The 14,035-nt window shown below is 40.9% G+C and overlaps 1 protein-coding gene across 1 annotated transcript; it reads right to left on the minus strand.

The window, feature by feature from the left end:
- Positions 1-473: 473 nt before the first annotated feature.
- Positions 474-10,460, minus strand: MGST2 (microsomal glutathione S-transferase 2). Its single transcript, XM_077300248.1, has 5 exons — positions 10,236-10,460; positions 4,478-4,577; positions 2,744-2,814; positions 2,266-2,347; positions 474-1,246 (listed from the first exon to the last, which is right to left on the minus strand). The coding sequence occupies exons 1-5, from the start codon at positions 10,291-10,293 to the stop codon at positions 1,114-1,116; spliced, it is 444 nt and encodes a 147-aa protein (XP_077156363.1). The 5' UTR covers positions 10,294-10,460; the 3' UTR covers positions 474-1,113.
- Positions 10,461-14,035: the final 3,575 nt, after the last annotated feature.

A 14,035-nucleotide genomic window follows, 5' to 3' on the forward strand; every position in this document is an offset into this window, starting at 1 on the left:
TGTTGTGGGGAGAGGAAGGGCAAATGATTGCTCTGAGCTCCTCTGGGCAGTAAAAAGCGGGCCACAAAAAAGAGCTTCCTGCAAAACAGTGGATAGCCCCTGCTCCCCTGCATGCTTTCAGCCTCCATAACTGGTGAATAGTTTAAAGGTATCTAGGGTGATTCAGGGTCCTCAGACCTGATCACCAGGCAAGAGCCACAAGCCAAGAATGCTTTGATTCTTGTGCCTCTGCCTAAGAGGGGCCTTACAAGTCGAAGGCCCACAGTCCCCCCACCCTTGCAGCAGCCACAGCAGAGGTGGGGGCTGAATATCTGCAGTCTGAGGTGTAGTTTGGCATGCTGGAATTCCAAGAGTGCCTGCCTCCACTGTGGCTGTCTTAGTGGGAAGGCTGCTGTCTTTGGATTTATTCTTTTACTGAATGTTCATAGGTAAAATGAGGGTTCTGATGTGAGATCAAGAGTAATATTCAGGAGTCACTGTCAAGTATCGTTTATTCCAGATTAACTAGAGAGGAATACAGCTGCAAACTAGTTTAAACTACTGAAATTCTCATTTAAAAACAGAAAGGAAATGGTATTCTTGTAAACTTTTCATCATTATACGTGATTACTATTATTACACTCAATATAGGAAGGTAAAATTGAACAGGTCTAGGCCAGCCAAAACTGCATGGTCCACAGTGACTGAAATGGCACCAGCGCCTCTAGCATTGTTCCCTCTTCCCAAAGCTCCCCGCTCCCTGCAAGCCCCGACATTATAGTCACTCCAAATCAATACAAACATTCTAAGTTAAAAGCAAAGATGAAAACCCAGGACATTAGCCAAGTTCGATGGGAGCAGTGTACGCTGAACAACTGTTCATTTTTTGGCTCCTTGATTTCTAGATGGTTAGACGTTTTCATTGTCATGCAGAGTATTGAACAGGAGTCTCAAAATATAAATGCATTTTAAATAGTCTGTCAATCTAGCAGAATGTTTCCACATGCATGAAAGTAAACAAAATCTCAGGAAAGTCATCCGTTTTGCATTGCAATGCTAGGGGAGAAATCAGGCTTATCTTTCTTTTTGATATCCAGGAGAAACATCTGCCTGAGTTATGCATAAGAAGAATCTTTAGATCAGTTTACGCAGTTTCTTTCCTATATTGAAGTCCAAATATTCATCCAGGAAGCTATTCACAATCCCTGTTGTGCCCAAGGCAATCAAAAACATCAAAACCACTAGATTCAAATAAAAGCCTGTTAACCTAAAATACAGAAATGGAAAAAAAGAAACAGAAAAGTTAGACATATACACAATAGCATGCTTTCTACAGCTAGAGAAGCTACAGGAAAAACCACCTGAAAAATATTTCCAAATAGTACTAATTTCTCCTCTGCTTTTTAGAATCATATGATTTGACCACTTAAAATACACATCGCAAATTCACGGCATTGGTAGACCATCACAAATAATTATAGTAATCTCTACACCAGTTAAAACAAAGTAATCATCTCCACCAATTAAAACACAGTGCTGTAAAGCAGTGCATTTTAAACTTACTCTTTTAGGGAACCTATCTAAGCAGACAAGCTACATCATGCACGCAAGTCTGGAGCACGATTTCAGGCATACGCCAAGCTCACTCACAGTGAGCTTGAGCCAGACCTACTGTCAACTTGCATGTATTTAATAGATATAAAAAGCTATCTTGTACTGACTCAACTCAAGGATCTATATAGTTCCATCAGTTCTGCCTTCTACCTAGTCCCAGACTTGCACCTCTAAAAATTTCAAGTAGCTAGTAACAAGGATCATGGGTTTTAAATAGTAAGTTTAAATTATGGTTTAAAGGTACCACTCGAATATTGGGGGGGGGTATTATGCAGTAAGGGTAGTTCAACAGTGGAATCAGCTATTTAGGGAGATGGTGAACTACCCATCACTGACGGTCTTCAAGCAGCAACTGGACAGATACTTATCATGGATGCTTTAAGCTGATCCATTAAGCAGACTACATGTCCTGTGTGGCCTCTTCCAACTCTGTGATTCTATACCTGCTGGATATGTGATCTACCAAACAACAGAGGGACAGGTTCTGCTACAATGGTATCGAGTTACTCGTCTCTTATTCTTTTGTTCAACTGTTACATTTTAGGCTGGGTTTCCGCTGACCAAGTTTTGCAGATACTCTCCATCATAGCCCTTTGCTATACAACTGCTCAAGTTTTCATGGCAATGCATTAACTTTCATCTAGAGCCAACATGAGCAAAACTCCTCCTTACCTTCCTTTCACAGACTCTGCATAGCCATGGAAGTATTTGTGGCGTGCAAACACATATATCAGACCACCAACTGCAGCTATTTCTGAGAAAGGTTAAAGAAAAAAAAGTCAGCAAAGCCATAATAAAGCCTTCATAATACGTAATTATTTGAACTGAAAAGTGAATAATCTCGAATCAATTATTTCAACAGTATTAATCTAGTAGTTATTTTAATCACGTTCATTCTGCCTCTTCTCTTGGGGTCACAGCAGTAAATACAAACTATTACACCCAAATATGCCAATAAATTTAAGTTCATTTCTAGCTAGAGGACACAATGGAGGAATAAACAGCAAGCAGAATCATCAATATTCTCTGTTTAAAGAGAAAGGTTCTGATAAACATGGAAGAACTCATTAAGGCACAGAAGTAAAATGCAATATGCAAAGCATATATTTTGAAACAAAGATTATTTAACAGAAGCTATTGTGACTACTACCTTGGTTGAAAAACCATCCAGCAATCCACAAGGTCATTAGGAAGACAGGATAAAACTCCACACAGTTCTGCCTACAGAATAAACTGATTAGAATATGATCTAAACAAGCAGGGTGAGTATAAGCAAGTGTCTACTATTTTAAACAGACAGTATTTATGCATCAGGAGAATTCATTTATTTTGACAGCAGCAGCCAACATCTTCCATTGCAAACACCATAAATAGTCCGTGTTTTCTCCTTTCAGGTTAGATCAATTCACCAGTCAGGGAAGGTGACAAAACGTCAGATAAATACAAGACTTCAATGGGCAACTGTTCCTCCACAGACTACAGCCCAGAGACCTTCAAGAGCAAGACAAGACCCATGACGCACAGAAAGAAGCTTGTAAGAAACTTGCTTCATTTTTGAATATTGAAGCAAGTATCAAATTTGCAAGTTGGGACAAAACAAGACACAGCAATGGAATCTATGTATTTATTCATGTATCAGATTGTTCAGTTGCCAAGCAGAAGTTGTGGCGAGGGGTTCCTTATTTTAAAATAAGTGTGATGCTGCCAACAAACTTTCATTGTAGGCTCCATCCTAAACATCACTGGACGTTGCAGTACCATTGTACTGTTGCAGTACTTCACAATTGGATTGGATTGTCCCACACAGGACAGTCCAATTGCTGATAGCTCAGTATCCAATGATGTATGGATGAAGCTGTACCTTGTCTTTCTCTCCTCCTCCATGACTGTATTTGATTCCTGAATCCCAGACTTATAATTAGAACTCAGAAGAATGATGATGATGATGTCATCCGTTCAGTCATGTCCAATCCTTGGCGATGGACAAGCATAGCCAGCTAAGCTCACTAGCTCACTCACTGTCTCCTGCTTTACCTCTTTCTTTCTTGTCTCTGCTAAAGTAGACCAACTATACTGAATGCTTGGTGTGATTGGCTTTTATTTGTTATTATATTTATTATATTTATATTTATTTATTATTATTTATTTATTATATTTATAAGGCTCAGGGTGGTTTTGATGTAGACTTCTTGCATTGGGCAGTGTAATTGTGAATACCTGATATTATTTTGACTGCTCATGTTGCTAATCCTGCCATTATTCTCCTCAGTGAACTTTATATCCCATTTCACCATATTCTCATTCTCAGGGTTCCTTTACATTTTGTAGAAGCAACTCACTGCTTTGCCAAAAGATCCCTTGAGCTATTTGTGCCATTGTCCAGATTGAGGGGTGTTCCTTTAAACTGGACAGAACCTAAACCAGCATCTCCTTTAGCACAGAAATAGAAAGCAGCTCTATATGCTCAGAGCAGATTTGGAGTTAGGCTATATTCCCACTAACAGGAGTACAGTCTCATCCTCCAGAACATGCATGATAACAGTGAGGAATGCTAAATCTACCCCTCCCTACTCTTGTCTCACTGTATTCTGCTGCTTTAAGCTCAGTTCTTCCAGTGAGGCTCACTTCTGATAACAAAACACCTTCCTCAAGTTGATTTAATTAGAATGAACTACCCAAGTCACAGGGCAATAACCAGCATGTCTCCAAATGAAAATATTTAAAGAAGGTATGTGCAGCAACATGAAAGGGGGGCAATATTCCCCTCTGTTTTCAGTTTATTAAAAAAGACAGCCTCCTGAACAGTCAGATCTGTAAATAAATACATAAGGGTTCCTTTTACGTTTAGTTTGGCTCTTGGTTCCCTGCATTTTAGTGCACTTACTGAGCACGGAATGTCCTCTCAAATTCTGGTGACCCAGAGACAGCTGGTGGCATGATCTTGTGTTTCAGTCTTGATTTTCCCACAAGCCAGGCAAAGTGACCTGCAAGGAAAAGTGAAAGGCCAATGATTAAAAGATGTCTGTGTTCTATCATGTAGTAGTCACAGTGGCATGATTCCCAGCAGATATGTTATGTTGGAAGCTTTGCATCCAGAATGCTCCTAGTTCTTCTCAGCTAGGAGCACTTAGCATAATTTCAGAAGCGCAACATGAATGGCAGAGGCATTTTTTTGGGGAGGCATAACACCTCTACAGTGTTATGGAGATGCTCATTCAAGTCCTGACCTGCACTTAAACAGACACTTTAAATAAAGGCAGGAAAAACAAGGGCCATTGAACTGAGAATTTTAAACAAAGCAGTGTAAATAAAAAAAACAGATTAAGTAGTCCCAAAATTTTTGGTGAAAAAAGAAGTCTCAGTCTCTGAGCTCTGACTCACAAACTAGAGGCAGATCTCACTGGATGTTTGGATGAGGTCTCTCTTCTTCAGAAGTAGGCTTGGGCCTACTTCTCCTCACAGGCGCAGCAGGAGAAAACTCTTCAACATTTCGGAACAGAAGGCCCATGCCAGAAGATGGCCACCCTTCTGACAGTTGCCCTTGTCAAGGATCCACAGGCTTTCCTTTGCTAGAACTTTTCCCATAGAAATTCTCCAGTCTTTCCAAAGAAAAGCACCTCAGCTTCTTTTCCTTATCTTGAAGTCTACCCTTTGGCCTGTCCAAGTCCAAGATAACTGCTCATCCAGCCTCTGGGTGAAAACATACTAATACAGTATCTTTTAAAAGCTTACAGGGGTAATGAAGGATTCTACAATGCCCTGTACATAAACCAGCTTTTCTGGTTTCTGTCTCTTGGACTGAGAAGTGGCAATATCTCCCAATCTCCATAGCAATAAAGTCTTGGTGCTCATTCCTTAGCTACCAGCAGTGAGATCTCCAAGGTGGAACCATCTCTTTGCAACTATGGTACAGAGAAAGAATATTTCTCTCTCACTCACTTGTAATATTACAACTCAGGATTACTCAACAAAACAAAAGGTTAGTAGATTTGGGGCAGATGAAAGACAATTAGTGCTTAGTCACTGTTATAGCCCCACCTCATTTCCAAAGGGCAATTCCTAGAGGTTCCCATCTACACTGCCTGAAAAGTTTCATTTGAACTGAGGCTTCTCAGCTGACATAGATGATCTGACCACCAAGTCACATGGCATCAGAAGATTCTGGTTTTGCATTATGACCCAAAACATGTAGGGGCTATTTTTCAATGATGATGCAAAGGGGCAATTTTTAAAAGTTCTCCGGAGGTATGCTAAACATCTTCCTACCATGTGACTGGTAGCAAACCGAATTAGCTGTTTAGCACATGTTGATAGCTATCAAATATATGGCTTCCCGGGGCAGGTGCAGCATGGTCGTAACTTCCAGGGTGGGGAGTTTCCTCTACTCCTCCATGACATTTGTTCAGAATGTACAATGCCACCTATTTCCTTTGCTGAGCTCACCTACTGCTGTGATTCTTCATTTCTTTCCTCCCCCAGCATTTTCTGCTTGGCTTAATCCCTTCCTGTATTGCTTGTTGCTCACACGCAGATGGTTCTGGGACACTGGCAGCTGTACCTCCTGACTGGAGCTTGTTTTGCTAGGTGTGCCAGAGGTCATATTGCCCAACTGTTCAGTCTCAGCACATATGCTGAGTGGGAAAGCATATTTACTTTGTAGCTACTAGTCTTCCAGGAGCAGCTAAGGAAGCAGGTAATGGGGTGATGATATTCTCTAGAACAGGGGTAGTCAAACTGCAGCCCTCCTGATGCCCATGGACTACATGGACATCAGCGTTCACTGGAAGGAGCTCATGGAAATTGTAGTCCATGGATATCTGGAAGGCCGCAGTTTGACTACCACTGCTCTAGAACATACGTAGCCTCTGATCCTTCCCTGAAATGCAATGTTCTTCAGCAGTCCGACTGAAATCAACAAAAATTGTACAACACTTAAGAGTGCAATTCAGTTAAATCTAATATTATGCTGGGAAAAGCATTTCAGAAGGCATTTTTCCCCCTGACTTATGCCCATGTATTTATTCAGGTGTTTGCCAAAGCAAAATATGTTTTATGACTTAAAATAAATAGGAAAACCCAGATGACTAAATTCAGGTTCACAAAATGGCACATTTATTTACATGGAACTTTCATTTACTTCATCCAATTTTCTTGAAACTCATGATTCTTACAATATTTACCTGGATAGCCCATCGGTGTACTGAATAAAGCAAGGAATAAGTCCCTGTATGTAAAAACCTGATTTTATTAACATACTTTTGTTCTGCTTTAAAAAAAATCTGATTCCATCACCCTGAAACAGTATAAATACTAATTATCTGATTACTAGTATGATCTTGGCAGCTCTATGTGATAGATTTGGATGGAAGACTTGCTGCTCTTTTCACTTTTAAACATGGTGTATATGTATTACCTGAACATATGAGGCTGCCTTACATACCAGCGATTGTAGTTAGTTCATTTGTATGGATACTTATAAACTGATTTGGGAACCCAAAGTGGCTACCATTGTTGTTCCCATTTTATCCTCACACCTTGCCCAAGATCACAGCCATCTTCCATAGCAGAGTGGGATTTGAACCTGTGACTCTCAGATTGTAGTTCAACACGAACTGCTATACTACACTGGATATCTTGAATATCTTGTTTGGCTCCCCATGATCTTAAACAAAGTATTTTTATTTATCAGTAGTGCTGTCACAAGCACTAAGCAAACAGCTTATAAACATTTACACATCTGTTACACTAGAAACTGATATTCTGGAAATGCTCTTGCACTTAAAAGTTAGGTTTAATGCATGATTTCTTTGGCACCCATTTTTTTCCTTCAGTTGATGCCATCTCCTTGCTTCAGAGAGGCATAGAGCTTATTTTGCAGTGGAGAGAAGTTGCCAGTTTGGCACGTTCCCATCTCTACATTCCTACTGCATCATTTCCAGATGTGACACAACTGATGCCAAGAAGAGACAAATCCCAAAAAAGGGCTCATATGCTCATCGTCAGCTTTAAGAAATTCAACCCTCTGGAATTTTAAATTATTCATATCAATAAATCAGTTCACACTAATGAGCCAAAAAGCAGACTTGCCAATAATTTAGTCACACAATTTTATAGATGATGATAGAAAGACTCCTGTAACCATGATTTGGGAATATTTTAATTCTCCACCTGAATGTATGTTTGTGAAACATTAGCTATTCTGAACTACTGAATTTCTTTTCAGTAATTTTCTCATTAAACTTATGATTCATAAAAAGGTCAACAAAGAGTTCAAATGTTTTAATAGTTACCACTATTTGCATAAATATATTCAAGCTGAACAAGAACATCAAAGTTTCTTTCCTAAGACCATTTACACACTGGAGGTTTCATGCCAGGCTGCAGGCTGAAGTTTTAGATGTGGCAGGTTGCCCCACCTCTTCCTGCACCCACACAGAGGAGCATTTGGCCCAATGTGCCTCATCCGCCCCCAATTTGTGCTCCTGCATAGGAGCTGGAGCACTGAGGTTTCCAGTGTGTAAATGGTCTAATGCTGAGTTCAGATTGCACAAGTTGTGGTTCGCAGAAACGTTCCCGTCATTTACTTGCTGTTCCTTGTCCTACCAGCTTGGACTTTAAATGGGGCAAAGTGCAGACAATCTATAGAAGGAATTTTCAACTCTCACCCCCACAATTTCAGATAAGAGAAGTGTCATATGAAAACTTTTATAGTTTCTCCTGGCTGTAGGCTATTGCCAGTGTTTTTAAAAAGAATAAAACTGGCCACTACAAGGGACGGGGAGAAGAGGTTGAGAAGATAATTTTCCAGTTCCTAAATGTCGAAGACATGAGATGTTCTTTGCTACAGTCTGAATGCAATACTAGCACTTAGAATTTGTAACACTAGAGCGGGGGTAGTCAACCTGTGGTCCTCCAGATGTCTATGGACTACAATTCCCATGAGCCCCTGCCAGCATTTGCTCTGTGACCTTTCACCCAAGTACACCTAAAAAGCAGGACGGCACCTGGCCTCACAGCATTTTGATACCCATCTAAAAATTCCACAGAGGCTGCTCCCATTTACAGGACTGCTCATCTCCCATTAGACGGTGGTCCCCACCCCCTTCTATAAAGGCTCACAGGCTGGGATTCAGTGAAAGACCCTCCTGTCTACCTGATTGTGTGTGAAGTGCTGTGACTTTACAGACAACTTGTAATGCCCCAACAAGAGGCTTTCAAGGCAAGGGAAAAACTGAGGTGGTTTGCCATGTCCTCCTTTTGCAGAATCTTCCTTGGTAGTCTTGTTTCTAAGTACCATCTTCACTTCCTAGTTCTGACAAGATCAGGCCATATGATACTGCCATCGCTTCCCCTCTCTCTGTACAATGATTTTAAAGTTTTGACACTTGATAATTTGCTCATACCAACCAATACAATCAATCATCACTTCATTTATTTTGAGTGACCAACATGGCAATGCTAAGACAATGCCGGCAAAGCATTTGACAGTAACCTGGCAGCCATTCCTGGAGTTCGCTGCTTATTCATTTGTTCCTAACAGTCCCCTAAAGGTCTCCTTCCTCTAAGCCATCTGTTTGTCATAGCTGGCCATCTCCTGTAGTTTTATACTTTTTTATTTTGGAAAGAACACCCTTTTGCAGTTCCAAGTTTTGTGAGAGGCCTAATACAACAGTATTGTTGCAATGTCTAAGATACACCATTACGATGTCTCAAAGAGAGATCTGAGACTTATTAAGTTATCTGATTTTTTGGGGGGGTCCTCCATTTTACAAACACCATTCTATGGGGAAAAGATACTGGTGCAAAAGCAATAATTTAGGAAGCAGTGCTGTTATATTGTTCCCCTTCAGCTCCTGTCTCCACCAGCAGCATGAGAAAATCAGACAGCAGAGGTGATGAAGACATCTCTGAGCAAACCCTGGTTCAGACAACACACACTCTGTTCCACCAGAATCTGGATGCTCAGTGCACCCCTTCAAGCCCTATGGTCATTTTCTTATTTCCATTTCCATTTCAATTTCAAAACATTAGTAATAGAGATCTCAGCCCTTAGGGACTGCCCTCTACCTGACCTTCCCTAGATACTCAAAGTGGTCTCTTTATGGCCCAAATTCAGATCCAGTCAGGGGAATGGAACACTTTGCACAAAGGGTTCTATGGCATGATACCCCACTGTGGTCCCATCTTTCCCCTGACTCCACTCTCAAATCTTCAGGGATTTCCCAGCCTGGAGATGGCAACCCTAGAATGAGAATGGTGAGGAGGTGAGTGGCTATTCCAAGGTCTCCCAGATCCTAATGCAACACTCTAAAGGCCTTTACACCACACAAAGAAAATATCCAAACTCTGCCTTTGTGCTTCTGGATGAGACAAATGAGGGGGCAGAGGGAGAATGCAGATTTGCCTCAACGGTTCTTCAGTCTCTCCCAAAATGAAAGGTCTGTGCAATATGAGTGTGCACACACACAAAGCCACGGTTCCCAGGCCCGTGCTACCTGAAGTCGTTTCCGCATTAAAAGGCGCAAAGGTCCCAACGGCCATCAGACCCCGGGGAAGGGGGGGGATGCCGAATGGGCCCCCTCCCTCCCCCTGGAAGGGGAGCTCCGGCCTTTCCTCCCCGCTCTCCCCGCCCGTTCTCTTACATTGCTGACAGGCAGACAGAAGGGAGACCGCGGCCAGCCAAGTCAAATCACCAGCCATTTTCGCACCACCTTCCGGTCTTTCTTGCGGCTACAAGAATGTGCTGCCACACGTGGAAGAGCGGCCTGGGAGTCCAAGGGGCGGGGAGGGCGAGGCGGCAGGGAGCGGAGAACCCGCCTCGCAAGCAATGCAGCGCCGCACGTTTCCCGCACAGAAGCAGAGCGCCGCGTCCACTCGCGTCTCTGCAAGAAGCTGGACGCCGTTTCCCCAGCCTTCGGGAGCCCAGAAAGCGGAAGAGAGCAAACCAAGAGGGCACCCCGCCGCGTGAGGCTTCGTCCAGTCCGTGTGAATGTTCAGCTTGCACGAAAAGCTGAGCCCGCGGCATTTGGATAATCACTAGAAATCCCATCCCCTGATACTCATTACCAGCCTCCCAGAGTTCCTGCATAGTGCAAGGGGTTGGACTAGATGACCCTGGAGGTTCCTTCCAACTCTTTGATTCTATGAAAGTATTCGCTCCAAGAGCGGGTGGCTTTTCCATGATCTTTGCTGGATTCAAGAACGATCGGTCCTTGAGGCAGAGACCCACACGTTAACGGTCTGTTGTGAGAGCCGCTGAAATGAATATTCACAATCTGTTGAGGAAACTGACCAAAATGTTCTGCTCGTTAAAATTGGAGTGCAACGTTGTGAATTTGACAATAAAAAAAGCAATGGAAACATTCATAAAAAACAATGGACACACACAACCAAAAAGGGAACACAAAATCTCACTTCCCCATTCCTTCCACAGATGACCCATTCTAGAGCTTTACAAACCAATCCTGAACAGAACTCAACCCTTCTAAGTGGATGGACTTCAAGGTCATGGAGGGCAGTGACTCTTTAGGATTCCACATTTAGATTTGCTAGCATAGCTTCGTTATTTAATAGTTGTGCCCAATATTAAACCACATAAATTGTATCTGTCTAATACTAAGGACTACTGCATATCAACTTTGAAATAATGGATTAAAAATTACTCATTTTACATTTTCCCATCATTTCTTCTTTGCACATCTCTATTTAGTCAAGAAAATCCTTTTAAAAATTTGGTTATTGTTTCTGGATGTCTATATTTTTAGATATTTATAAAAATTGTAACCACCCTATCCTAACAATACAGGGATACAGGGTACTATACAATACAGTAAAAAAAGTATTTAAAGGAGAATAATCAATAATTATGGTAATAATAAATAGGAAATGGGGAATTTCCTCTATGTTTGTGCAATTGGGACAGGAAGGGAAGAGGTGGGCATCAGGTGTTCTAGCCATGTAATATCACAGTCCTTGGGAATCTTCAGAAATTAATCTTATTACCCTGCAAAATGTGAGAGGTAGAGGTCACCCCCCCCCCAGCTCCACTCCAATTCCAACATATAGTTAGTAAAACTTGGGAATGCATTCTACTCTCATACAAAGTACATATCAGTAACCCAGGCTGACAAGGCAGGACCCCACTTCCCCTCTGCGTCCTCCCCATTTATTACACATCTACAGACAAAGCTAGAGAGTACAGTGCTATCATTTTTCCAGGTCACTTTCTCAAAGAAGTTAATGTATCTGTAATGGTTTTATATTATTTTATCTGAATTGTGTGAAATTATAGTTTCATTTACTTGGTTTTTCATTTTTTAAATCAATTTTGTGACCTGTTTACATTGAAATGTAGTGTAATTTAAAAACAGATAAGAACTAAGTTAAAAATTTGTCCCCTGCTGCTGAAAGAACAATTTGCTGTGTCTAATTAGCTATATTAGTACAATTTTAATAAGTTTAAATTTTAGAATTTTAAAGTGTCATTAATAAAGTATATTACCTATGTGTTTTATCTGTGTTAAAAACCACCTTCAGCCCAATGGAACAGAGAATCACCATCATCATCTTTTCAGCTATTAGATTATACATTCCTTATAGCACGATGTCCCGTATGCTCCATGAAATATGATGTATACATGAGAATACTGATCTGAACATTACCATGTTGGAGAGCTTTGGTAGGTTTATTATCCATCAAAAAAGGACAAGTGAAACTAAGTAATCTCTTCTTGTAACATCCAGAAGGCATGTCTACTGCCCTGCTGGAGTGGAAGAGTATATCAGCAGGCCTTCAAAATATTTATAAACAGAAAATACACACAAAATTGGATGCTTTTATGAAGGCAATAAATAGAAGGTTTTGCAGGTGTCTTGTTTTGTTTAAATAAATAAGCAGTGCAGTAGGGGAATCTCAATAAGTTAACAACAGACTATTTCTTACAGCCAAGGAGATCCTGGGCACTCATGCACTCTAGCTGTCAGTGCCCATGGCATACATTCAACCATAGTTCACTAACTGCTCATAACAAAAAAAGGTAATACAAGACAGAGAGTATAGGTTACTGTCTTCCATGCATTTCTTCACGGCAATGAAATAAGCAGTATGAATGCTAGAACTATGCAATTTCCTTAAACAAGAAGCACTCTCTGAAGGAAAAGATGTTTGGATTTGACAAAGCAACTGAGTAACAATTATTCTAATTTTGGAATGATGTTCAAATCCCCTGCTATCATTACTGCCCTCTCCCATGAGCAACTGAAAAGTGCCCAAGCAATAGCAGGCACATGGTGTCATGATCTCCCCCCTCCTCCTCACCCATTGGCCACTCAGTGCCTCTTTGTTACCCTACCCTGACCCAGCCTAAAACTCTTTGCTGACCCCACTGAGGAGACAAATCTCAGCAGGGTGCTAAAATCTTTTGCTGCTGGACAGCAGATGGCCAGGAAGTGAAGCCACAAGTAATTTAAGCATAAAAGCTTCTTGAATTAAGAAAGCATTTTTAAGGGGGGAGGATTTGTCTCTATAAAATAAAACTGAAATGTGACTGTGGGGCTGTGGAGAAGACAAGTTCTGTAGTCAGCTGTAAGAACCTTTCTTTCTAATAGTGCAATCCTGCTCCAGGCTAGGCCCATTTATATATACATGCTGACAAGTTTTACATATATTTTGCTAGATAGTGTGTAACATTCTAGGTTTTTCTCCTTTCTATGCCAATATATTTAGGGCAACACTAAAGGCTTTCCACATTCCTCTACCCATATAGGGCAGGAACAGATTTATCCAAATTCTGCAGTTCTGCAATGCATAATTTTGGAAGGATTATAAAATCACTCCTGGAAAAAAGCACACAACATGCTTCTGCCGTACACTAGATATATAATGAGACCACAGGGCCTCTTGCCACATATAATTTGCCAGAACAAGGTCTCTTTCTTCTTACATCTCAGCAAATGTGAACTGTTTTAGCAGAGACTGTCTCTTAGTAAGGAAGGCTTACTATAAACATAAATGGGAAGATGAGTATATCCATAAACTGTACTGCTTAATTAACAGTGCAATCTGATGCAGAGTTATGCTTTTTAAAGACCACTAACTGAAATACAGTTAACATGGTATAACTGTATTTGCACTGTAAGAAAAATAAAGCTTTTCCCCTCCCCCTTTTGAACATTTAACATGTAAAAAGTTATGCCATATCAAAATAGTACACCAGAATATTTATTAGTGGTTTATTTTGTAGAGAAGTTTCTATATATACAGCTTTGGGCTGTATGGAAAGGGCAGTATAAAAATCTAAGAAGATAAAAAATAAAATAAATATTGCCTCTCCACCAAAGAACCTGAGGTGGTGCACAGAATAAAAACCATGTGTTAAAATTCCTCATGCAACCACAAAGCGTTACAACTTAGCACATGTCGGACTTGGATCTGGGGACTCGA

Source organism: Paroedura picta, chromosome 10 (assembly GCF_049243985.1).
Source record: "Paroedura picta isolate Pp20150507F chromosome 10, Ppicta_v3.0, whole genome shotgun sequence".
Classification (NCBI taxonomy): domain Eukaryota; kingdom Metazoa; phylum Chordata; class Lepidosauria; order Squamata; family Gekkonidae; genus Paroedura; species Paroedura picta.

Excerpts from the sequence above, each read along its gene's own strand:
- MGST2 (XM_077300248.1), bottom strand. The coding sequence starts at position 10,293 with ATGGCTGGTGATTTGACTTGGCTGGCCGCGGTCTCCCTTCTGTCTGCC. Across the intron at positions 2,815-4,477 it reads GAGAGGACATTCCGTGCTCA|GCAGAACTGTGTGGAGTTTT; the intron begins GTAAGTGCACTA and ends TTTATTCTGTAG. Across the intron at positions 1,247-2,265 it reads GCAGAGTCTGTGAAAGGAAG|GTTAACAGGCTTTTATTTGA; the intron begins GTAAGGAGGAGT and ends TCTGTATTTTAG.